We start from the raw sequence: 23,756 nt of genomic DNA, 5'->3' as shown, positions 1-23,756 counted from the left end.
AAACATGGTTTATATTCGATATAAACTTTACTGATTCTCTATATCTTTACATCATAAATCTAGAATGAGAATCAACCTGACAAAAAATTAATACAAGACTTGACATAAAGACACTAATTCATAATCAATCACATAACTTTATTTTAGTTGTTTTTTTTAGAAGAACTTTATTTTTTAAGTTAAATCGTACATGATACAATAATTGTGACTATCACCAACATCATACAAAACTCATGTTGACATTACATAAATAATCTTTTAAAGTTCTAGAGCCTTAAAGCAAGATTCAATGAGTCACCATTAATGATAGTCCAATTAAAAAACTCATTGTTAATGATGGGTTTGTCCAACAAGTTGATATATGGCTTAGTTCCACTTCCATCAATTGGAGAAATCTCCATCTCCCTGTGGTGGATGAGTGGAGTATGCAAGTGCAACAATGCCATTTCAACATTATTATTCCATGCAGATGACATAGCCTGTGGTAGTGGTGTCTGGAAATTTCCATTGTTAACAAAGTTTTTTGTTTCTTGCATCATCAACACCATTTGTCTAGGAAAATTGGGTTGCAAAGGATTGTGAATCATTTCTCTTTGAGAAGTGACATAGTTTGGTGAATATAGTCTTCTAATGGTAGAGCTTTCTATAGCAAATTGAGATTTAATATGGGCTATGAATGCTTGGAAGCTAGGTAGAACATAGTTGCATAATTTGCATATAATGATGTTTTGGTTGTTTTGGTGAGAGTGTTGTCCAAAGTAAAAAACACCCAACTGATAGACAAAGTTAAAAACATTATTATTGATATTCATGGACATGGTTTAGGGAAAGAATTCACAAAAAGTATAATATGAGCACTTCAAGCACTCAAATGGGTCTTTTATACGAGAAAATTAATATTTAGATATGTATTCACATGAAAAAATTTAATAATTAATTTCAAGTGAATATTTTTCTTATATTCATCAAACTGGTATGAAGTTGTTCACTAACCCAGACCAAGCAATAACTTCTCATACTAGGATTTGTCGGAGGAAAATATCTATGAAAATTACCGGAACTTTATAAGAATAAAATTAAAAAGTTCAAGATTATAAGGCCAAGATTTTTATTTGAAACAGAAAACAAATACAGAATATATTGGGCTGAATTGTAAATACATGTTATATACAAGAACAAAAAAATTGATAGGAAGATTGTGATCATTCACTAGTCTTCCACGCTTCTCGCAGGAGCTCAAATCGTACAACCTTACGGCCACCCTTAACTGGAGCAAACTTTTCCTTGGACGAAACTGATGAGTCATCCACGCCAAGAGAAGAAAGTGGTGAATCCAATTCATCAAGTTCATCATCACTGGTATATAACTTTTGGAGCACAAATGACCCACTTCTTAGTGAAGTTTTGGTTTTCACTTCTTGAAGCATGCCCACAACTGAAGAAGGTGGAGGTGGTGCATAGAAAGTGGAACCAGCAGAGCATGGAAGGCTTGTAATGCACCCTTCATTATCCTCAATATCCTAATTTAAGAAAATCCAAAAAAACAATCTTTAGGCAAACATAGGATGTAGACATTGCAATAATCTATTCCTTAATCATACTAAGAGACTATTTGGATAAATTTCTCCAAAAATACTTTTGAAAAAAAAATAAGAAGAAAAATTGTAATAAGTTTTTCAATAAACTAAAACCAACTTGTACATAATTTAAAAAGAAGATTTTGAAAAAATTAATAGGAGAAAACTTTTAAAAATTGATTCATGCATAAACTAATTTTAACTTATAAAAACACTTGTTTCATTTTTTTTTTCTCTTCTGCAAGAGCTTCTGAAAATTTTTACTCAAACGGACTCTAATATTGCTTATATTCATAGGGAGTAAAAGCATGCTAAAATTAACCAACCTCGTTCAGGGCATCGTAAACCGCATCCGGGATAGGCCCTGGGGAGAATTCATCAGGAACAAAATTGTTGACAACTCGTTTTATTAATGATATACCAAATTTTGGGCAAACCTGCAGAGTTTTTTTTAACATTATACAAGTTTAGAATTAGTTTCTCAAAAAAGAAATAAAAAAAGTCAACAATAAAGAAGTTTGATCCAACCTCTTTTCTGGTAGATCCATCTGCAAGCATGTCCAAAGGAAGCATCATTAAATCACTTAACGCATTTAGGAGATGGAAAGGCTTGAAGGATGATTCGCATTTGGGTTCATCGTCTTCATTGCTAACTTCAAGGGATTCACTACTATCATCAATGCTAAATAAATCTGAAAGCCATCTTGACCAGTCACCAATCTGAGTACAGATAACAAAAAAGTTATCCAAGAGAATAAACATCTCATATCCTTCATGGAATTGCAACCAAGCTTATTTTATTAGTTAAGGTTGGTTACATTTACATGGACGAATCAACCACATTATTTTTTATCAAGAACCAAATTTTCGGCGGGAAAGGTCTATCTAAATGGTTTCTCAAGATTTCTAGGATTTTTATCCACCTTTTTTTATTGGACAAACTTTCATTTGATCCACTTTTTTCACTGAAGCCTCTACTGGTCTTCTCACATGATCAAATCAACTAAGCGAGTTTCCATCATCTTCTCTTCAGTTGATGCTCTACTATAACTTTCTCATGGACACATTCATTCCTACTCTTTCTTTTCTTATGTACACACTCATCCACCTCAGCTTGCTCATTTCTGCTACATTCAGTTCTTATTTTATAATTTCTATTAGCATTTCATTTCCCAACATGCACTACCAGCATCACCAATTTTATAACCACAAAATTTCATTCAATTTTGTGCCATCATGCAACAAATTTACGAGGGCAATGTATGGTATATATATAAACCAAATTTGAGAAAGACGTTTTTAAGATGAGGAGCTTCCCGCGTTAAAAAACAAAAAACTTCATAATGTTAAATTAATGCTAATTATAAATTCATCTACATTCAAAAACTTTGAATTTTAAGTGTCTTTAAAAATTTGAATGAGGTTAATGAATCCAAAATATACTCTCAAGACATCAATATTATTTATTTATAGGTGAACTTTGAAAAATTGCGATATGATTTTTCTGATCTAAAAAAGTAAGATTAGAGTTTGTCTCTAATATCCACTCCCTATATTTCAGAAGCATTTGTTTAATAAGATTCAACAATTATGACTTTTTTTGGATAACTATGTTATTGATATAAAGTATCTACAAACTTTGTCAATGAATAATGTCAGTCAGAACTTAACCATCTTTAGTGAAGTCTCCCCTCTTAAGTATGGTTTTTTCATACATGAGACTGAAACCCAAAACTTTGCTTAGGGAAATCGATTCTAGTATTACTCGAATTAATAACTTGTTGATATTAACCAATTATGATTGTGTTTATTTTTTAAACAATTATATAAAAACATCATAAAATACTTTACATCTTTGATCGGCTAGTGAACTTTCTCAAATCATCCTAATGCATATTGCAGTGGGTATAGAGGAAGCAAGCCTTACAGTGAAAAAATATATAAAGATTATGATGAATGTTGTAAAGAAAGAAATCACAACAAAAAAATTTCATAACTCACAGCATTCTTTAGTTGTGCACCAGCTCCAAAGCCTGATTTTCCAGCTGGAATAGGAAGAACCTTAGAATCACTGATGGGATCAGATATAGGATCCATGGGCATCTCTTCGGCGGATTCACGAAGAATAGCATTGAACATTGCCACATCAAGTCTACTAACCAACTGCTCCATCACCTACAACCACAAGAACCGTCCTATTTCAATCAGGCTGGATTTTATTTTATTTTATTTTTGTCTTTTTAAGATAGGAACAAATAGCCCATATTATCATCAAGAGAGAACAAGCAACATGCGCATCTAAATGACCTGGAACTTTTGAAGAATAAATCAATGAAATAAACAATTCTTCATACAAAAACTATTGACCATGAGTAAATAATAAAGAATGTATTGTACAGATGGGAAAAGCCCATGTTTCCCTCAACTATCAAGAATCAAATCATCCATAAAGCAGGTCCAGAATGGTTTTTAACTCTAACAAATGGGGTCTCCTCATACTGAAGGCCTTTGATCCTAGGCATGGATAAAGAACATGTCATGTAAAAAGTCAGTTTATATTATCAAGAACTGGCATGGTGAAGATCGAAATCATGACCACATGGTCAAAGAGGGTCTATTCCATGTCAAGAACCAAATCAACCAGAAGCTTAGGATGTCAGGTGTTGGCCCAAAAATGTTGTTTTTTCCTCTCTAACAATAACAAAACAGCAGGATGCTGGCACAGTCTATAAAGGCATCCAAAATTCAATACCATCTGTCTATATAATAAAGTAAAAATAGTCTACAATAAAACTAGGAGACAATCCAACACTAAGAACTATTCATGGACAGAAAAGCTATATCACATACGTTGATTGTCAAAAATAAAGGAGAAAAAACTAAATAAAGATGCTTTAAAGTTTGGAGTAGATAAGTTCTAAAGAGTACAATGATAAAACAAAGCAAAGAAAGCAAGTAAGCCTAAGATACTGCCATCTTCATAGCGGCAAAAGGTACTTTAATATTTTCTCCTACTTGTCAGCTTTGTATACTCAAGTGCAGCATTTCCCCTCATGGTTTCTAATTTAGCTTTTAATTTATGTATACTAGCATCTTTACAAGCACATCAACACCACCCCTTGGCAGTTTTTAAAAATTTTGAGAATAGAGAGAATATATGATTTTAAATAAATCCCCCTAACCATAACTTCCAACATTTTGAGATAAGATTCACCGCATATTATATGACTACATCTACATCTACATCCATACACATGTATTCAAAGCAGAATATCATGAAATCCAGCATTGCAATACATTGCAATAAAAAATATCGATGTTAAATTGTACCAATCTAGCTATCACAGGCAAGCAGCCACACTCATGCCCTCCAGCTCGAATAGGGCAAAGCCTATCACATGCATCCTTGAAAGCTCTTTTCCATAAATCAATAGAAAAACTTCCCTGATCTGGATCACCAACACGATATCTTTTCTCATAGGCTTTCATACAACTAGAGCTCTTTGTAGCTGCAGACTGCATATATGGTGTAAGAGTCTGGGAACAAAAGACACCAAAATATATCAGGAAAAGGTACAAGGGCATTCAGTTTCTGATCGAAGTTTTCAAACTGTAGATCAAGAAGCAGAAGAATCAGAAGAAATAGGAGGAGAATATGAAGGATTAGGATTCAACCTGCCACCACACAGACTCAACAATTCGAGAGAATATCCATGCTTCAACCTTTTCCAATGCGACTATAAATGTTTTTGGATCCTCCCAGCTATCTGTATTGTCTTTTTCTTCTTCATGAAGAGTGTTACCAGTTACATCACATTCACTGTTGAAGCATGGACCACCACCAATGTGTATATTTTCAACTCTTTTGCTTACAATTGCTCTCAGTGATATTACATTTGAGAACCAAAATATCAACCTATTCATGGTTAAGAAATAGTAAGCTAAGAAATGGTACAAAATAAATGAATGTAATGTAAATTATCAACAGGTCTATTTGAAAATGATGTTAAATCAACCAAAATTCAGTAGATACAACAATAGATACAACAATTACTCCTTATCCCATTAGTTGGGGTTGGCTACATTAACTAATCTATGTCATTGTGTTTAAGAAAAAACCAATTTTTCACTTACTGAAAATTTCTCCATTTAGCATCTTAGATCAATGCCTTCTGTAATGATTTGTCCAAATGTTTTCTTCCTTCACATATTTAAAAATATTAATTCAGTTCATTTGATCCATTTCCCTTATCAGAGACTTTGCTGGTTTTCTCCTCACATGACCAAGCCACCTTAGATGAGTATCAATCATCCCTCAATAAGGTGTTTCCCCTACTTTCTCCTACATTCGTTCACAATCTTAACCTTTTTGTATGCCCAAACTTGAATAGACAAGAAAACACTATAGCAGCTTCTCACAGATAAATCTTCATATGTCAGAAAAGCAAGTTAGTTATCTTATGTTCAGCTTTTATCAAAGATTTTTGCTGCTCTTTAGATTCATAAGAACTAGATCTTCAGTTACATACTCATGAACTTTTTGTTTCATTTCAGAACAGATAAGAAAGTTATGAAATCAAGTTTTATATACCTTGGAACATCATTTCCACATGCTTTTGAAACCAAAACAAATCCTGAGACAGCACTCTGGGCTGCACTAGCTATTGTAGCAGGGGACCCAACTCTACAAGCATGGAAATAGAGTCTAGAAAGGCGCCGAGCAGGTGCATGGACCTTGTTTGATGAGCTACTGTGTTCAGCAATAACTGAGTAAATTGAAACTTCAAGAGCAGCAGCTTCCCTCAGCTCTTCTCGAAGCCTTTCAACTTCAGCCTTCAATTCAGTTTTATTGTCAAGAAAGCTGCCATTCACATTATCATCTTCATGGCAAGCAGTATCAACATGAGCATCATTCATAGTTTTAATTTCCTCTGCCTGATTATCGGTCTGATTTTTGTTGAACAGCCCATAGTTCTCAGCAGATTGTCGAGGAAACTTTACATTTGTGACGTCCTCTGTTTTATCATTCACCAAAATACTTGTCTCCTGTTCATTTGGTTTCTTGTTTAGCATAAGATTAGCACTATTTAATTTCCTCTTTGTAGAATCATCATCAGAATAATCATTAACAAGCTCATTTTCTAAAACTTCATTCCTCATGGTAAACTGTTCTGGCCCTTTCCTTCTCTCCTCCATTTTCTCTATATAGTTCTCGGCAGAGTGTAGAGGAAACTTTACATTTGTTACGTCCTCTGTTTTATCATTCATCAAAATACTTGTTTCAAGTCCATGTGACTTCTTGTTTGGCAGAAGATTAGCACTATTTAATTTCGCTTTCTTTGTAGAATCATCATCAGAATAATCATTAACAGGCTCATTTTCTAAAACTTCATTCCTCATGGTAAACTGTTCTGGCCCTTTCCTTCTCTCATCCATTTTCTCTTTATAGTTCTCGGCAGAGTGTAGAGGAAACTTTACATTTGTTACGTCCTCTGTTCTATTATTCATCAAAATACTTGTTTCAAGTCCATGTGACTTCTTGTTTGGCAGAAGATTAGCACTATTTAATTTCCCTTTCTTTGTAGAATCATCATCAGAATAATCATTAACAAGCTCATTTTCTAAAACTTCATTCCTCATGGTAAACTGTTCCGGTCCTTTCATTCTCTCCCCCATTTTCTCTTTGTCCTCCATAACTTCAGTGTTAGAAATACTGCTAACTTTCTCCAGAGCAGATTGCAGAGGAAACTTTACATTTTTCATGTCCTCTGTTTTATCATTCATCAAAATATTTGCTTCATGTTCACGTGACTTCTTGTTTGGCAGAAGAGTATCATTATCCAATTCCCCTTTGTTTGTAGAATCATCACCAGAGTAATTGTTAATGAGCTCATTATCTAAAAGTTCACTCCTCAAGGTAAACTGTTCTGGTCCGTTCCTTCTCTCCTCCATTTCCTCTTTGTCCTCCATAACTTCAGTGTTAGAAACATTGCTAACTTTCTCCAGAGCAGATTGTAGAGGAAACTTTATGTTTGTCATGTCCTCTGTTTTATCCTTCATCAAAATACTAGTTTCATGTTCATGCGACTTCTTGTCTGGCAGAAGAGAAGCACTATCTAATTCCCCTTTGTTTGTAGAATCATCATCAGAATAGTTGCTAACAAGCTCATTTTCTAAAAGTTCATTCCTGATGGTAAACTGTTCTGGTCCTTTCCTTCTCTCCTCTGTTTCCTGTTTGTGCTCCATAACTTCAGCATTAGAAACACTGCTAACTTTCTCCAGAGCAGATTGTAGAGGAAACTTTACATTTGTCACGTCCTCTGTTTTATCATTCATTAAAATACCTGTTTCATGTTCATGTGACTTCTTGTTTGGCCAAAGAGTAGCACTATCTAATTCCCCTTTCTTTGTAGAATTATCATCGGAGTAATTATTAACACGCTCATTCTCTAAAAGTTCATTCCTCATGGTAAACTGTTTTGGTCCTTTCCTTCTTTCCTCCTTTTTCTCTTTATAGTTCTCAGCAGATTGTAGAGGAAACTTTACATTTGTCACGTCCTCTGTTTTATCTTTCATCATAATACTTGTTTCATGTTCATGTGATTTCTTGTTTGGCAGAAGAGTGGCACTATTTAATTTCTCATCATCAGAATAATTATTAACAAGCTCATTTCCTAAACGTTCATTCCTCATGCTAAACTGTTCTGGTCTTTTCCTTCTCTCCTCCTTTTTCTCTTTGTCCTTCATAACTTTAGTGTTAGAAACACTGCTAACTTTCTCCCGAGCATCTTTATTAAATCTCTGATCTCTTGTGCCATCTTCTTGAGTCATGCTATCCTCTTCAGTCACTTGAGATTGGAAAGATCTTTCAAAGTTTTGTTTCATACTTGATGAAGTGTATGAAGTAGAGGATTGTTTGCTTTCAAGAATTTCAGAACTTGCATCAACAAGTTTGACACTTTTCTCAGAAATTTTAGGTAATAAAGGCCTGCCATTTGAAGCATTTCCCGCATCTGAGCACAGAACTGTAGGCGAAGGAGATTTGATGTCACTGAACTGTGTGGATGCCTCGCCCTCTGTGTTTCCACGTGAGTTAGAAGTAGTACTTTCAGGAGGTAGAACAAATTCTCTATGAGACCCTTCTGTTCCTCTTTCACTGATTTTGATGCCGTCTGAATCAAATGGCAACAAGCTATTAATATGACAAAACTAGACAATTGTGTTTCTATATAAATTATTATTTGTCTAGAGATCAGATAATGAATAGAAAAATTGCATCATTTATAGCATAGTTCTATCTAGTTTCTTCACTATATATCTATTTAAACTTCAAAAAAAAAACACATTTAGAGTTCAAATATATGATCATTTTACCTTGGAGCTAAATTAACAATTAAAAACTGACTTTAGAGGCAATTGATATATAAATGTGTTGAGCAAAAAAAATAGTATAATAATGTCATCTCATCTCCAGAATATAATTAGTAAGATCAAAATAACCTGAATTGCAGCAGCATACTGCATACCAGTGCACATATGATCAATGGATGTATGCATACCAAAAATAAAGAGGAGTACAAACATTCAATACCATTACAAAAAGTAAAGCATCATAGCAGTTTTTTGTTGAGCAAAATCCAACTCAATAAGGTGACAGCAAGAATTTGAGGTCAATACTACCAAATTATAACAATGGTCTGATAATATCAAAAAAATGTAAAAAAATAAAAATAAAAACACAATCCTTTTGTAAAGGAGATGATGGTTTGATCTATTTGCATTAAGCACAATCAGAAGATAAAAAACTTAGTACTTTTTTCATTTAGAAGGGGCAAACCTCCAGTAATCTTTGAAGTAGATCTGATAGTTTGGAAGGTGTTTGAAGGGATGTCATCAGTGTCATCATCAGTAAAAGAGGCAATTTCAAGATCTTCGTCATCTTTTACTGAATGTGAAACAGATTCACTTCCTTCCTTGTCTGGTGACATTTCTTTTGACAAGCTGCTGCTTGGTGATGAGCTGGAACACTCTGTATCAAATGGCTGAATACTAACAAAAAGATATGGTTGTGAAGAATTTTTGGAACTCTTCTTGATGTTCAACAAAATGTTTAAGGCTTTAGTTTCCTTAATAATTCCAAAATCTGCAAAGTTAATTGTGGCTGATCCCAATAGGTGACTCTTTACTGTTTTGTCATACAAGTAAAACTCTAAGTTGTTCTTCTGGAAACTTTCACGGTGTTTGCCTTTCTTGGATACTTCTCTCCACATAGTCACTGAAAGCCTGAAAGATTCATTAAATTCGATTTTTCCAGTGCCAGCTGTGGATGCCAGAGACCCAGAAATTTGATCACCATTTTCCCATTGCAGTATTACCGATTGAACAGACCTCAGTGATTGTGAAGGGGGCCACGGCTTGATCTCCTGAACATGGATGATGTATTGAACTTGGATTGAGACACTTTTTCTACTCTTTGATCTTAATCCTAGTACCATCTTCACAAAATAATACCGCTGCTATTCTTGGCAGCTATTCTCTGTCACTCTAAATGATGAAACCTAAACATAGAACAAAAATTAGAGAAAAATGAGATGTTCTCAAACATTCCAAACACATTTATCTAGAATAGTAACAAAGGAACATACAATACATGATGCTAAAAATGACCAAACCAAAATAAATTATGAAGCCAATGCACAATGCTTTCCTAGTTAAGATATATTCGTTAACACCCCAAACAGAAACAAAAGGTAGAGTGAGAATAATTCTAATTCTTCTTCTGTTTATTTATTATTAATAAATGAAAGCTCAAATAGAACATTGACATCAATGAAATTTAAGGTAAGAGACAAAAGCTACCGAGTGGAATGAATGATGGAAGAAAGAAGGAACCAGGTATCCAGATTCTAGAGAAAACAGCTAAATGCATGCAAATTGTAGTAGAAAAGCAAAAACCAACACTTGAAAACTTGACAAAGCCCAACTCAGCATTAACTGTGGGAAAATTAAATAATGATTAAAAAAGCGGCCATCAATTAACAAACCAATTAATTAATTAATGCAATTGAAACGCAGAACGACGGAAGAGAAAAAGAAGCTAACTTGGAAAGATATCAACAAAAAAGAAAACCAAATTAATGGGCCCAATGAAACAGATAGAAGATGGGACCCATTTGAAAATAAAAAATGAAAAGGAGGAATTGGGGTGTGTTAGGGGAAGGGAAGAAGAAGAAAGTGATTGTGATTGAAAATTTCAATTGATTGGAATGAAAGGGGTCAAAGGTTGAAAACTGGGAGCCTAAGAAAAGGAAAAGTAGAATACAAGGAAATACCAGAAGCGTGTCCTACGCAGAGAGGGACTTCTGCCTGGCCCCACCCTTAATTTTTTTTATTTTTTTTATAACATTATTTCATATTTTATCTCTTTTTTTTTCAATCTACTTTTAGTCTATTACAGTATGCGAAGTTTATGTCATAATACAATTTCCGGTTAATTTTATTTTTTTTTTCCACCTGTTTTATGTTCGCACGTAAGTTTTGATTTCCCCACTAGTGTCGGGGTTGTTAGGGTATCCGTGTTACCATGTTGTTGCTTTTTATATATATAAATTTTCAGAACCAATAACAAAAAAATTAAAAGATGCACAGTTCGATAACGATTAAGGTTTACTTGGTGCCGGTTTGTTTGCACTTTTGTTGCGGTGGCACATCATTCACCAAAATTCGGATAATTTCTTGTTTCAAAGACTGGTTTAGATTTCGGAAAATTTAAAACAAACGGATAATTAATTACGTAGGGTATAATTCAAACACAGTAAATGAAAATGACTGTGTTTAATTTTTTATCATTAATGACAATGATGCATTACATGTTCTTGTTTGTCTCGTGTCTAACCTAATTTATTTAATAAGTTAATGATAATGATGCATTAGATGTTTTCATTTGTCAAGTATCAAGTATAATTTCGTAAGATTTATTTAGAAGACTAATTTAATAAGTTAATAAAGAAGAGGTTGAGTATTTTTTTACTATATAAATAAATTAGCTATCAAACAACCTAAAAGAATACAATTGAAAACGGTTTTTAACTAGTTGCAGTGGAAAAAAGATTAACCGGTTTAGTCGCTAAGTAGCTCATGATCTGTTAGCAGGTTCAATTATGAGTTTTTTAGAATTATGGTAGGGTCCTTGAAAATGATAGGATTGTATGAAGGATTGGTTAGCATTTAGCAATTTTGAAATTTGTAACTGAGGCTTGAATCCTTGACATTATTGCGTGAAGACTCGACCATTTCTTGTTATACATATAGCATTAAATTTCATGGGAGATTATGAGAAATGGATTTCATGGTAGTTGTAGCTTGTAGGAATTCCAATATTTCATAAAATAATAAACATGCCGAGAAATGACCATACTAGAATTTCTGAATTCCAATACTAGAATTTCGTGTGTTGTTATTCTCTCTATCCCAATATGAATTGCTCATAATTTTCTCAACTTCTCTTTTGATTTCTTTTTCTTGTTTGGAGTATAGTTTTTTTGTTTTTCAGCTGTACGTGATTTATTCAGATGAGATTATTCAAACCATTTACAGAACCTGTCGCTTGACTTTCTCCATTCAAAATTCTTCTCTTCTTTTTTCTTTTCTGTTGAAATATTAATAAATTAATTGTTTAGTTAATTATCTGTTTCTTTTCTCTTTAATAGTCATTTATTTATTGTTTGAATTATTGGGTTCAAAATTGATAACGTTTATTATACTCGTTGTATTTTCTTTAAAAAAAGTTGAATATCGACAACAATGAATGAAAATGGTATCACTATTTGTTAAAGTATGAGATATTAGAAGATTTATTATTATTATTATTATTAAAAACCTTAAATTGAAATTCTAAATTGTTTTATTATGATTATAAGGACATATTTAGTTATTTTACCTTAACTTGAAATTTAGTAATTAATAACAATATATTTTCAAATAATTATCTTTTCTATATTTCAAAATATTTTATAATTTTAAAAATTAGGAGCATGTTATTTTATTTTTATTAAAAATAATTTTATTAAATGAAATAAGATAATATAAACAGGTTTACATTATAATTTTGAAGAATTTATACTATAAAGATACGATATTTGATGTGAGAGTAAGAAACAATAATAAGAATTCCTTAATATTAGTACTTTATCAATCAACTGAGCCGAATCCTTTTAAACTTATAAAGTTATAAGTTGAAACATATATAATAACTTATTTTTAAAGAATGTTATAAGCTAGTAAAATAAACCTACTTATTGAACAACTTTATTTTCGCGGAAAAAGTTTTTTAAGGTAATCAGATAAGCTATAAACTAGTTAAACTACCGAAACACATTCTTGTACTTATTTATCAAACATCGTAATTTAAAAAAAAAAACTTATAAATTAGTGACATGTCAAATACACTATAGGACTCTAATATCATTGTAAGTTCAAGCATGAAAATTTATATAAATTCATGTACTTATTAATCTTTTTAATATAACTGAGTAATTTAAATTAGTAGTGTTTTTTTTTGTTTTTTTATATCAAGATCTAAAATATGAGACGATGCTTTAGTTCTGGAACGAAACTGAGTAAATGCATTCATCTACAATTTTGAGGACTTAAAAAGCATCATTTCTATATCCATAAACTGAATTTTGTGTAAACAAGTACGTTCCAAATTCATTCTGGATGCATCTAATCATGGGCAGAGAGATTTGAATGATTAATTGATCCTAAGCTTAGGAATCACTGGAACTGCTTGCTTAGAGGCCTGATTTTGCAAGAACCAACTTTAATATATGCAACATGTGCAGAGAGACTCAAAACAATAATGATATCAGAACTAGGATATAATAATGACTCTACCTTCAAATTATGAAGATTTTAGCATTAACCTGAACAAGTTTTAGCCCATATATAAAAATATGGGAGCAAAGTCTATCTACTTAGTGTGACTATACGCCTTGAAACTAGTAGACAATGAACCATTTAGATCCCAGAACCAAACAGTGATGATGTGGTGAACCGTGGACATTATCACCGATCATTCATTGGTATACACATGATTTACTAACAGTACACAAAATTGCGACAATGATGAGAGTAGAAAACAAATTTCATAATCAGTACGATGATTTTTCTGGCTTGATAAAGTCATCACATCTACTACATAAATCTTATGAAAGTACGGATATAGTTAAAGACCTGAGCCACCTATCTTTCCAAATCAAGACACTGACTGATGCATTTGAGTTCTTCATACAAACAAGAAATTATAGGGTTCAAATGCAAACAAGTAAGGAATCATGTTTAAGCTCTTTCCGTGCATAGCTGAAAATCATCTGTGGAAGAAAATATGCACAAAGTTTTGATGATGCCAAAGCATTGAAGAAAATAAAGGTCAAGTTAAAGCAAGCTGATCAAGAAGCAAGATCTCAAGTAATAACTAGATAAGTCTTGACTGCTTAGCTTAGTATGTAAAATGAATTTTTAGAATTTGCAAATTTCACTTGCCATTAAAATAAGAATTTCAAGAAAACCTAAACTTAATAATTTTGAATATAAGAATAAGTTGTTTGAAAAGAAAGCAAAAAGAGTATTCAAAAGATTAAACAAAAATATTTTTAACTGGAAAATAGAAGCTCTTTATATCTTAAGTTTTCATAAGCCAAAACAAGTGACATGTTTCTGGTAATCAATTACCACTTGCTGTAATCGATTACCAGAGAAAGAAAACCTTTCAAAATGTTAAAATGCTCTCTGGTAATCGATTACCAGTGATTGTAATCGATTACTAGAAGAGAAATTTTCAAAAATTCGAATTTGAATTATACAACGTTTCAAACATTTTGAACTTAAACCGTTGTAATACCAGAGCCTATTTTCTGAAAAATTATAGAGAGTTACAACTCTTCATGAAAAGACCTAACCCAAGAAACAATTGTCTATAAATACCTATAATTTTTCAGAGAAAAGTGACGAACTCTATTTGTGAAAATAATCTTTACAAATCACTTGGCCAAAATCATTTGCAAAATCTCTAAAGAGTTCATCAAAGATCATGAAAGTGTAATATCCACTCTTCAAGAGAGTTATTCTGTAATACTTAATAGATCATTGGATCTGTAAAGGAGAAAGGATTTTTCTCCTTGTTGGTGTTTGAATCTCAACACAAGGAAAGGGAATTCCGAGGTGTTGGAGGATTTATTTTCTTGTAAGGTTTACAAGAGTAGTGGAAATCTCAAGTGGGAGACTTGAGGACTGGATGTAGGCAGGATTGGCCGAACCAGTATAAAATCAAATTTGCAATTCTTCTTTCCCTACACTTTTAATTTCTTGTTATTAATTATAATTGTGTAATTTGCATCATCATTCATTCTTTACATACAAATTTGTCTAAGGAAATAAATTGATTAAGAAGTAATTGGAAAAGTTTTTATAAGAGGAAATTTAGTAAACTTAATTCACCCCCCCCCCCCTCTTAAGTTAATTGAGGCTAAGGGACTAACATCATCACCAAGTCACAGAAACAGGGCTAGTGGAGAGAGATTTGGGCACAATGGGTAGTTTACACTTTACAATTGGTTGCTTGATCTATAGAACCAACCTAGCCTAGTGGAAAAATGCTTTAGTGGTTGTTACTATTTTCAATATTTTAAGTACAACTGAAATTTTCCACGAAGAACTCTATCATATTCATAGCATGGTATTTAAAGCATAGAATTTAAATCATAATGTAGTCGATATTTCACAAATAACTCTTACACAATACGTTCATATTCCCATGTAATCACAACTAAAGCATAACACGCAACATTAACCTTGTAGCAAAATACTTCAACAAGAACTTCAACCCAAGTCGAAGCTAAGAAGAAAAAGCTTAATGACCATGTTAAAATTACAAAAATAATTCTATTCCACATGTAACTTGCGAGAAATCCAAGCCTCATCATAGAACACATGAACAGAGTCAAAATGGATTCATTTGAAATTCATCATAAAACATCTAAACAATGGAAAATGGAACATCATGCCATTTCACTACTCACCATTAGATGTCCAAACATAACCTCAGTATATAAACCATATAACAAGATATGATGGTTGGATTTCCATCTATTATGGTTGCCCAAGCGCCCAACTAGCGTGAATATAAAAGAAAGCTGGTCCTAAAATATGGCTAGGTACAGACTGGTTTTACAAGAACCTTGTGCTTGTGAAGACATTTATTTTTGTATCTTGAAGCAGCAATCCATATGATACCCTCTGCAGAAGGCCCAACGAGCAGTTTATGTTAACAACTGGTCCAATTAAATACTGATGGATCAGGGGCCCATGGCAGCTCGTGGACCTGTGGTATTACTAGAAACAGTGGTTTGTCAACTGTTTTCCTGCATACCCAGTTCTTGCTCTCTGCCAGAGCTTTGGGGTTTATATGGTATTACCATTGCAAAGGAGGTGAAAGTTCCCAAAGTTATTATTGAATCAGACTAATGCTGCTCCGCATCTAGTGGCTAAAAAGTGTGAAGGGACTCACCATTGCTACAAGATTATCTAGGATACCAGGGTGCTTGCTAATGGTTTTAAAGCAATCCAATCATCACATACCTTGGGAGAGGTCAACAAGTGGGATATAAACTAGCTCATCAGGTCACTTCCTAGTTCCTATAATTGTGATTCCATCAATCTATTGAGATGCCAGTCAAGCTTGTCCTGATTTTTTCATACGACTCTGGTGTAATGTTTAAAGGAGACATTATTTTTTAGAGAAAATAATTGCCTCGTTGAACTTGTTTCCTCAGAAAAAAAAAATGTATTAGGTACCCTAAGCTCATTATTGACCATCAAATGGATCATAACATAACATTATTTCCTCTTTGATAAAAAGAAAAATACCAATTTTTCATTAAGGAATTCATAACAAAACATTATTAGAATGATGTAATAGTAAATAATTTTTTATTAAGGAAAAATGAATGCCTTTACCATGTTCGAAGGACATGCAATCATACACAAATACGTATAAATAAGACTTGCAATCCACAACTTAGAAAACAACATGACTAACGCACCTGATACAAATTATAAAAAGATTTTATCACAGCTGTAATAGAAGTCATACCATTCACTTTGTACATATGAGCAAAATTGCAGAGGCAACATTAGTTGCTTAAATGCAATTCTTTAGCTGATCTCCTGCTCCTTGGAAGAAAATATAAGAAAGAGCAAAATCAGCAATGAAGATGCCTACAAGAGAAATAACCACAGCAGACGTTGTTGATTCCCCAACACCTTTAGCACCTCCCAAAGTTGTAACTCCCCAAGCACAACTCACAATAGATATGATAGCACCAAAAACCTGTGACTTGATCATTGCACTAATAATATCCCACGATCTGAGAGAACGCTGAGCCGAATCCAAGATAATGTTGATGCTCACCCCATAAACACCATCAGCAAGAAGGGCACTAGATGCCATCCCTAATGTAAAACACAACAGGGTCAAAAGAGGTAGGGCAATACAAGTGGCTAGCACTCTTGGTGTCACCAGATAATCAACCGGATCCGAACCAAGAACCCTCAATGTATCAGTTTGCTCAGAAACCTGCATAGTTCCTAACTCTGCTGCAAAAGCGCTTCCAATGCGCCCTGCAACCACAATTGCTGTAACCACAGGACTTAGCTCCCTAGAGAAAGCCAGAGCCAAAACCCCACCTACAGATCTATTCAATCCCAACCTAGTGAACTCTCTTACAAATTGAATCGTGAAGGCCATGCCCACAAAAGCCGAAGTTAAAAGACACACCCCAACTGATCTTGGACCAACTCTCTCCAGCTGTTGAAGAGTGTTCCTCCAATGAATCTTTCCCTTTATAGTCTTGACAATCACCTGCCCTGCCAAGATTAAAACTGATAGCCCCCTCCACAGGTACCTCGGAGGCGACCAGTTGCTTAAAAACGTCGGTGACATTCCATTTGGAGCATGGTTTGTGTTCATTTCATCATCCACCGTAGAAGCAGATGGATGGCTATCACTTGCATTAGGAAGCACAAACAATCTGTTCAGTTTCCCATTGAATTCACACTTGCGATCCAGTTGAGAGGGATATGGTGCGCCAAATTTCACAGAACACTTGGTCTTCCCATTAGTACTGATGTTTCTGCAATACAATTATGTTCCATTTTACATTTCAGAAAACAGACATTACATTATAAAAATCTGGGGAAAAGGGTAAGTAAGTATAAACCTGCAAGAGAAACAGAATAGAGGATGACTATACGATGTTGTCTGCATGGTGAGATCCTTGACTAAATGACTCTGTTTGAATTTTCCGCGTAGCAAAGAAAAAAATAGAAAATCCAATAAATTAAAATCAAAATTATATAAAGGCGAATTTAACAAATTTGAGAAGGAAGAAAGGGACACACAGAACGGAAACGAAATTAAGAAGAAGAGGAACACACCGGAAATCGAAGGCCCACGGGTTCAACCTGGCAATCAGTGACTAAGATTTGGGAAACGAAAGCATAAGGATATAGGAATAGGAAATGAAAGAGAAAAAGTGTTAAAGTAAAGTTACCTGCGTTAGTGTTATTGTTTTTTCGACTCTCTATTTTAATCCTACAATTTTCACCAATCCCTTAATTTCATATTCAATATTTATTGGAAATGTTGATGGAACATGTTCAAGATACACTATATTCATCCCTAAGCCAAGTGTCATTTTGTTGGATGAAACAAAAAAAAAAAAAAAAAACCACAATTAAAATAGTACGAGATTGAATTTGTGAAGAAAAAACACGGAATCAAATTTGTGTCTACGATCTAACGCAATGTATCTTCTATTTTAAAAAACAAAATAAAATTCTCTTTACAAAGTTAATAAGTTTTACTTTAACTCCTTATAACATAACTTTAGAGATTAAGGTATTTTTGTATTTTTATATTTTATTTAATAAAAATATTTAAAAATTATCAATATTTATTAGATTAATTGGTGATGTATTTGGCTCATGTTCCTTATTTTTACCAAAAAAAAAAAAAAAACTGCTGATGTATTTAATAATTTTGATTCTCAAAGCTTAAGTGCCAAGTTTAAATTTTGTGTTTATAAAAGTAATTAAATTTTAATATTATTTTTTATTATTTAAAAATTTAAGGATAAATCATCTAAAAATTATATATACCAAAGTAAACTATATTTTTTATATATTAAATGTTTGATGGTCACATGAAGAAATTAGTGAATACTACGGTTACTAAAAAATAATTTTATAAAATATATTTTTTAAATTTTAATTCTTTCAAATTAAAATCACTCATTTTAGTCTCATGATATTCATTTTAAAGTAAATAAATTATATTTATTTTATAAAGTTTTTAAAAAAATGAAAGGTATATTACTTATTGACATGTCACATAATCACTCAACTTTTCTTTTATTAAATCCATAAACGTGTTTCACATGATAACAAGGACAGGAATTAATGATTTCATATTTTTTGAGATGAAAATCAAAGATTCTTTTTCTTAAAAATTAAAATCCAATCATTTTATTAGAATTAAAATATATTTAAATTTTAAAAAAATTACAATTGAATCAATCAATAATAACATGTTCAACTTACATAAAACTTTTTTTTCCGATTGAAGGAAGTACATAATAATACTTTGATTTATTCTTAATTTTATTTTATTTCAACTTATTTATGTTTTTATCTTTCTAATATTATAGTTTTGTGATTTTGATTTTTAAAGTTCTACTTGAATAAATTTAGTCCCTCAAGTATTATAATTGTGTAATTTTAGTCTTCTAAATTTTAATTAAACAATTTTAGTATCTCAAATATCGTAATTGTATAATTTTAGTCACTCAAGCATTAAATTATATTATAATTTTCATTCATGTATTGAATAATATATATTATTATTACTAAAATTATTAATAGATATAACTTAAATAGATAAAAAAAAAAGTGTAATTATAATACTTGAGATTAAAATCATACAATTAAGACACTTTAAGACTTAAAATTACTCGATTAAAAATTGAGAGAATAAAATTACATAACTTCCATACTTAAAGAAATAAAATTGTTATACTTCAGAAATCAAAAAACATATTTAAATCTTTTATATTTTAAAATATTGGAGCTTTTCAATTGCATCGTAGACTTGTTTTTATTTTTTACATTTTGGAAAGTAGTCAACTTTCTTAAAGAAATTTTGGAAGTAGACAACTTTAATTTGTGTCTTGCCTTAAATTTGCATGTTCAAGTGCCATCCTTCTTCATCCGTAAGAACACCATGTTTCGGGAAAGAGGGTTCTTTCAAATCACTAGTTTGCGTTGTTTATATTTATCATTTTTCTAAATCTTTCCTTCATTTTTCAGTCTTCCTTTGCGCGGTGGATAAGTTTGGTGTAGCTCAAGTGGAGAAATGGGTTTGACAAAGGAGAAGGAGATTGAGATTGCTGATACTTGTTCGAATTTTTAGTTATATGGGTTTAACAAGTTAATTGTGAGTGTGAAATGTACTATGCAGGCCAGGGACATCCTAGGATGAGCTGAATTATGTAAGACAAGTTGTTTGTTGGTATAAAAACTGCCTTATTTTTGTTGAACTTATAAGCAACGGTGTCAAACAACATTCCTATTTATTGTGAATGTCATCTTACTCCAAATATAAGGAATCAATATGTATATAAACAATTAAGTTTATGTTTGAATATCAGTTTAAAATTATATTGAACATAAAAACAATCATTATAATAAAAAAAAAGTAAAAATTTGTGAGTGTAACTTTTTTTTCAATTTTAATTGACTTGATCTCAATTAATTTTCAAGTGCACTCTATATGATGAATCTTAATAATAAATTTGGCTCAAATCAAATTACAAAATGATTGAAACAATTCAACGTTAAAACTAGGTAGAAATACAATGATGTTAAACACAATCTAACTCATATATCAAGTTTACATATTTTAAAATAATGAACAATTAAAATTAGCCTCTAGTTAATCATAAATATTTTATCAACAACTATAATTTTTCTTTATCTCCCTTTCTATCATACCTACTTTTCCCTGCTTTTTCTCTATTTCTCCACGTGCCATGTAACATATAAAGTGTCATCGAATATGCAATAATTTTTGTTTTGGAATTGATTGGAGACAATTTGACTCGATATCATTTTTTAAGATAAAATATTATTTAATAATTTTTATTTTTTATGAACATAATTTTAAATATAAGTAGATATTAATCGTAACACTGTATTTGTTGAGCCACCTTTTCTATTGACTAAGTTTATGTTAAACGACCTAAGGCGGGATAAGAAATGCTTAAATTTGTTCTTCTTCCTTTTAGGTTCCACTTAGTCGTAGAGCTACGATTCTAGGGATTGAGTATTTCTTCAATCTTCATAACTCATTTTCTTTCTTCCACCTTGGAGTTATTCTGTTCTTCTTCTTCTTCCTCGGTTTCACTTCAATTGTAAGGCAAAGGAAGCTAGAATTCTTGTTTAATGGAGTTGTTAAGTTGTTAATTGGATTATGAGTTGAATGTTGTAAGAATCTTTTAGATTCGTAATTGTGCAGATTGATTTCAGAGTTATTTGTATGTTAAAATTGGGGTTTTGGGTGTTCTCCTACATGAGTTGAGTGAAAATGGATGATCTTGATGTGTTAGTGGTTGTATGGAGTGCTTCATGAATTTTTTTAGTTGTATAATGATTGTAGATGGCTAGTTTTGAGTTGCGTGCAAGAATCTTGTTGTTAGATGAGTGGACTTTGGGAAGGATTCAAGTTGTTCATTAATTGTTATGTTCATCTCTAAACTCGTACCTATTTTCTAGGTCCAATTACTTGGAGCATCCATCAGAGGTCGTTCAAAGCGAGCACACAACCAAATCAAAGGTCATCTCTAACTTGGCTCGCTTTGAGCGAATTATGATTTCTTAAAGCAAGATGCAGAGGCTCAAAGCGAGAATTCACTCGCTTAGAATGGAGTGACATGGTGTTGTAGGGGTAGTCTCTATCTACCTTTACTTATAGTGAATTCATGAACGTTCTAAGTGACTTACGCTTGCTTAGTGTGAGGGTTATCTTGCTTGAAGTGACTAGATCGAATCTCCCTGGGTTGTTCTTTGTCTAGGATCGCTTCAAGCAAATTCTTGAGACTTAAAGTGAGTTTTTGTTACTCAGAGCAAACCTAAGGGCACTTGAAGCGCAGGTTCACTATACATTTCGAGTTTTTTTTACATAATGTATGATAAGGAATTAATGTTGTTTATTTGTATATATCAGTTGATGAATATGAATAAAGTATATTGATCTATTACATGTGTTGAGATAAAATTATTGCTCATGTTATACATGTTGATTTGTGAAGATGATGGTTAGGTGTATATTATGTTAGATGAAAGCAGAGTTGAATTGTATGATGTATTCTTGTGTAACTGTGTTAAAAATGTGGGATGTTGTTGTGTTGTTGAGATGAAAAATGTTGAGAATGCTTTAAGCATTTAGGCATGGTGTTGTTGAGTTGTGTTGACACCTAAGATTAGAGGAGAAATTATTTTTAAAGTTGCATATCTCACTGTATGAATATTGGGTTGTGATGCTTTGAGAGTCCAAATTTTTGTTGAAAACCCTTTTAGGGAAGTTGACTTTGAAGAGGATAGTTGAGATGGATCTCTTCTAGGACCTTAGTTGGTATCATGTGTGGGTAAGATCGAGACACACATGTATAAAACAACCAATCAAGTAAAGTACAAAGTGGGAAATCTTGTTCTTAACATAGTATCAAAAAGGTTTAGTGTTTGGAGGATAATCAATGAACTAATCCTAAAGGAGACTTAGTTGAGCTAGTTAATTTGTGGTAGACCTATACCAAATTGTTCTACTCTAACAATAGTACTAAACTTCCTTGTTTAAGTGACAACATCCGAGAAAGCAAGTTATTGTGTTGTGGATTGATATCTAACTTGTTGTTGATCTAGCAAACCAAAAAGATCATCTTGTGTTGTTGGTTCAATAGGGTCAAGTCACTTAAATTGTTCATCTTATGTTGTAAGAAATGTCATAGTTGAAACGTGTAATGACGCATATAGATATTGTATTGTGCATTTGATGTGTTGTCATATAGATATTGTATTGTGCATTTGATGTGTTGTTCAAATGCAATATTGATCTATAATGAAACATGTTGAGGTGTTGAATTAGAGATGATGTATCTTACCTGTGTTGATTTTAGGTTGTTATATACTAAATAATTTGTGTTGATAGTGTTGAATGTTGTTGGAGTAATTGATATTAGTAAATACGAGATGTGATGACGACTAATGTTGCTTATAATTCTATTGTTATATATGTTGTTTTCTTTTAACCCTAGTTTACCTTGTGTGTTTTCATGTAGTTTAGACTACGATGATCATACATGATATAAGAACATAGCAAAACTAGATTGTAAAAGTATACAGTGAAGGACACATAGTAGTGTTGGAGTCGACATTTCCTTCTAAGACTACCTCTTAGTAATCATTGTATAGTCATATTTGACTAATACTTAGAAATATTTTGATCATATGGAGTATTTATATATAATGTAATGTATTCTCTTGTTAATAGATGTAAATATGTATATTTATACTAATTGTTAAGGACCCATTTGATACATGATAATATTCTTAAGTCTTTAATTGATTATTTTAATTCCACTGCTTAAAGTAGATTTGTTAAACATAGAGATCATGACGAATTGTTACATTAACTACTACTTGAGTCCTTTTTAGTATAAAATTACCTAACTACAAATGTTCGATTAACACTAAATTTGATGTGTGTATATATATAATTCTCTCTCATTTCAATGTTCAAACTATTTTAAAAACATATATTTTTAAAGATTTTAAACTTACACAGTCCAATTGGATCATACTTTTTTCCCAACCTGACCCACTTTAGATTACAATTACAAAAGAATAAGCACTTCATAAATAAAGTCGGAGCGGAGGATTGACATTGCTATCAATACATACAGAGACTATAAATGATCAGTCTACTAGGACGAAATATTCAAATTAAATCATTAATCTTAAATTTGAATCCCATCTATGTGAATACTGAATACATAAGAATGGTAAATA

General features: G+C 32.1%; 2 protein-coding genes across 7 annotated transcripts; both read right to left on the bottom strand.

The window, feature by feature from the left end:
* Positions 1-1,043: 1,043 nt before the first annotated feature.
* LOC109789681 (uncharacterized) lies at positions 1,044-10,860 on the bottom strand. 5 transcript variants are annotated; one of them, XM_083059869.1, is made up of 10 exons: positions 10,680-10,859; positions 10,437-10,571; positions 9,415-10,135; positions 6,169-8,749; positions 5,253-5,493; positions 4,908-5,114; positions 3,579-3,752; positions 2,106-2,297; positions 1,904-2,014; positions 1,044-1,520 (listed from the first exon to the last, which is right to left on the bottom strand). In XM_083059869.1, exons 3-10 carry the CDS (start codon positions 10,070-10,072, stop codon positions 1,203-1,205), a joined length of 4,482 nt encoding a protein of 1,493 aa, XP_082915995.1. In that variant the 5' UTR covers positions 10,073-10,135; positions 10,437-10,571; positions 10,680-10,859; the 3' UTR covers positions 1,044-1,202. The 5 variants fall into 5 exon arrangements, with proteins under 5 accessions (XP_082915995.1, XP_020204299.2, XP_020204296.2 ...); XM_020348710.3 differs by lacking the exon at positions 10,437-10,571 and having other exon boundaries at positions 10,680-10,860; XM_020348707.3 differs by lacking the exon at positions 10,680-10,859 and having other exon boundaries at positions 10,437-10,608.
* A 5,688-nt stretch (positions 10,861-16,548) lies between these two features.
* On the bottom strand, positions 16,549-18,254 carry ABCI14 (trigalactosyldiacylglycerol 1). 2 transcript variants are annotated; one of them, XM_020348704.3, is made up of 4 exons: positions 18,188-18,254; positions 18,072-18,112; positions 17,855-17,925; positions 16,549-17,767 (listed from the first exon to the last, which is right to left on the bottom strand). In XM_020348704.3, exons 3-4 carry the CDS (start codon positions 17,899-17,901, stop codon positions 16,777-16,779), a joined length of 1,038 nt encoding a protein of 345 aa, XP_020204293.1. In that variant the 5' UTR covers positions 17,902-17,925; positions 18,072-18,112; positions 18,188-18,254; the 3' UTR covers positions 16,549-16,776. The 2 variants fall into 2 exon arrangements, with proteins under 2 accessions (XP_020204293.1, XP_082915998.1); XM_083059872.1 differs by having other exon boundaries at positions 18,072-18,229.
* Between the last annotated feature and the right edge of the window lie 5,502 nt (positions 18,255-23,756).

Source organism: Cajanus cajan, chromosome 7 (assembly GCF_000230855.2).
Source record: "Cajanus cajan strain Asha chromosome 7, NIPB_CcT2T_4, whole genome shotgun sequence".
Taxonomy (NCBI): domain Eukaryota; kingdom Viridiplantae; phylum Streptophyta; class Magnoliopsida; order Fabales; family Fabaceae; genus Cajanus; species Cajanus cajan.
This window is presented reverse-complemented; position numbering and strand designations above follow the sequence as displayed.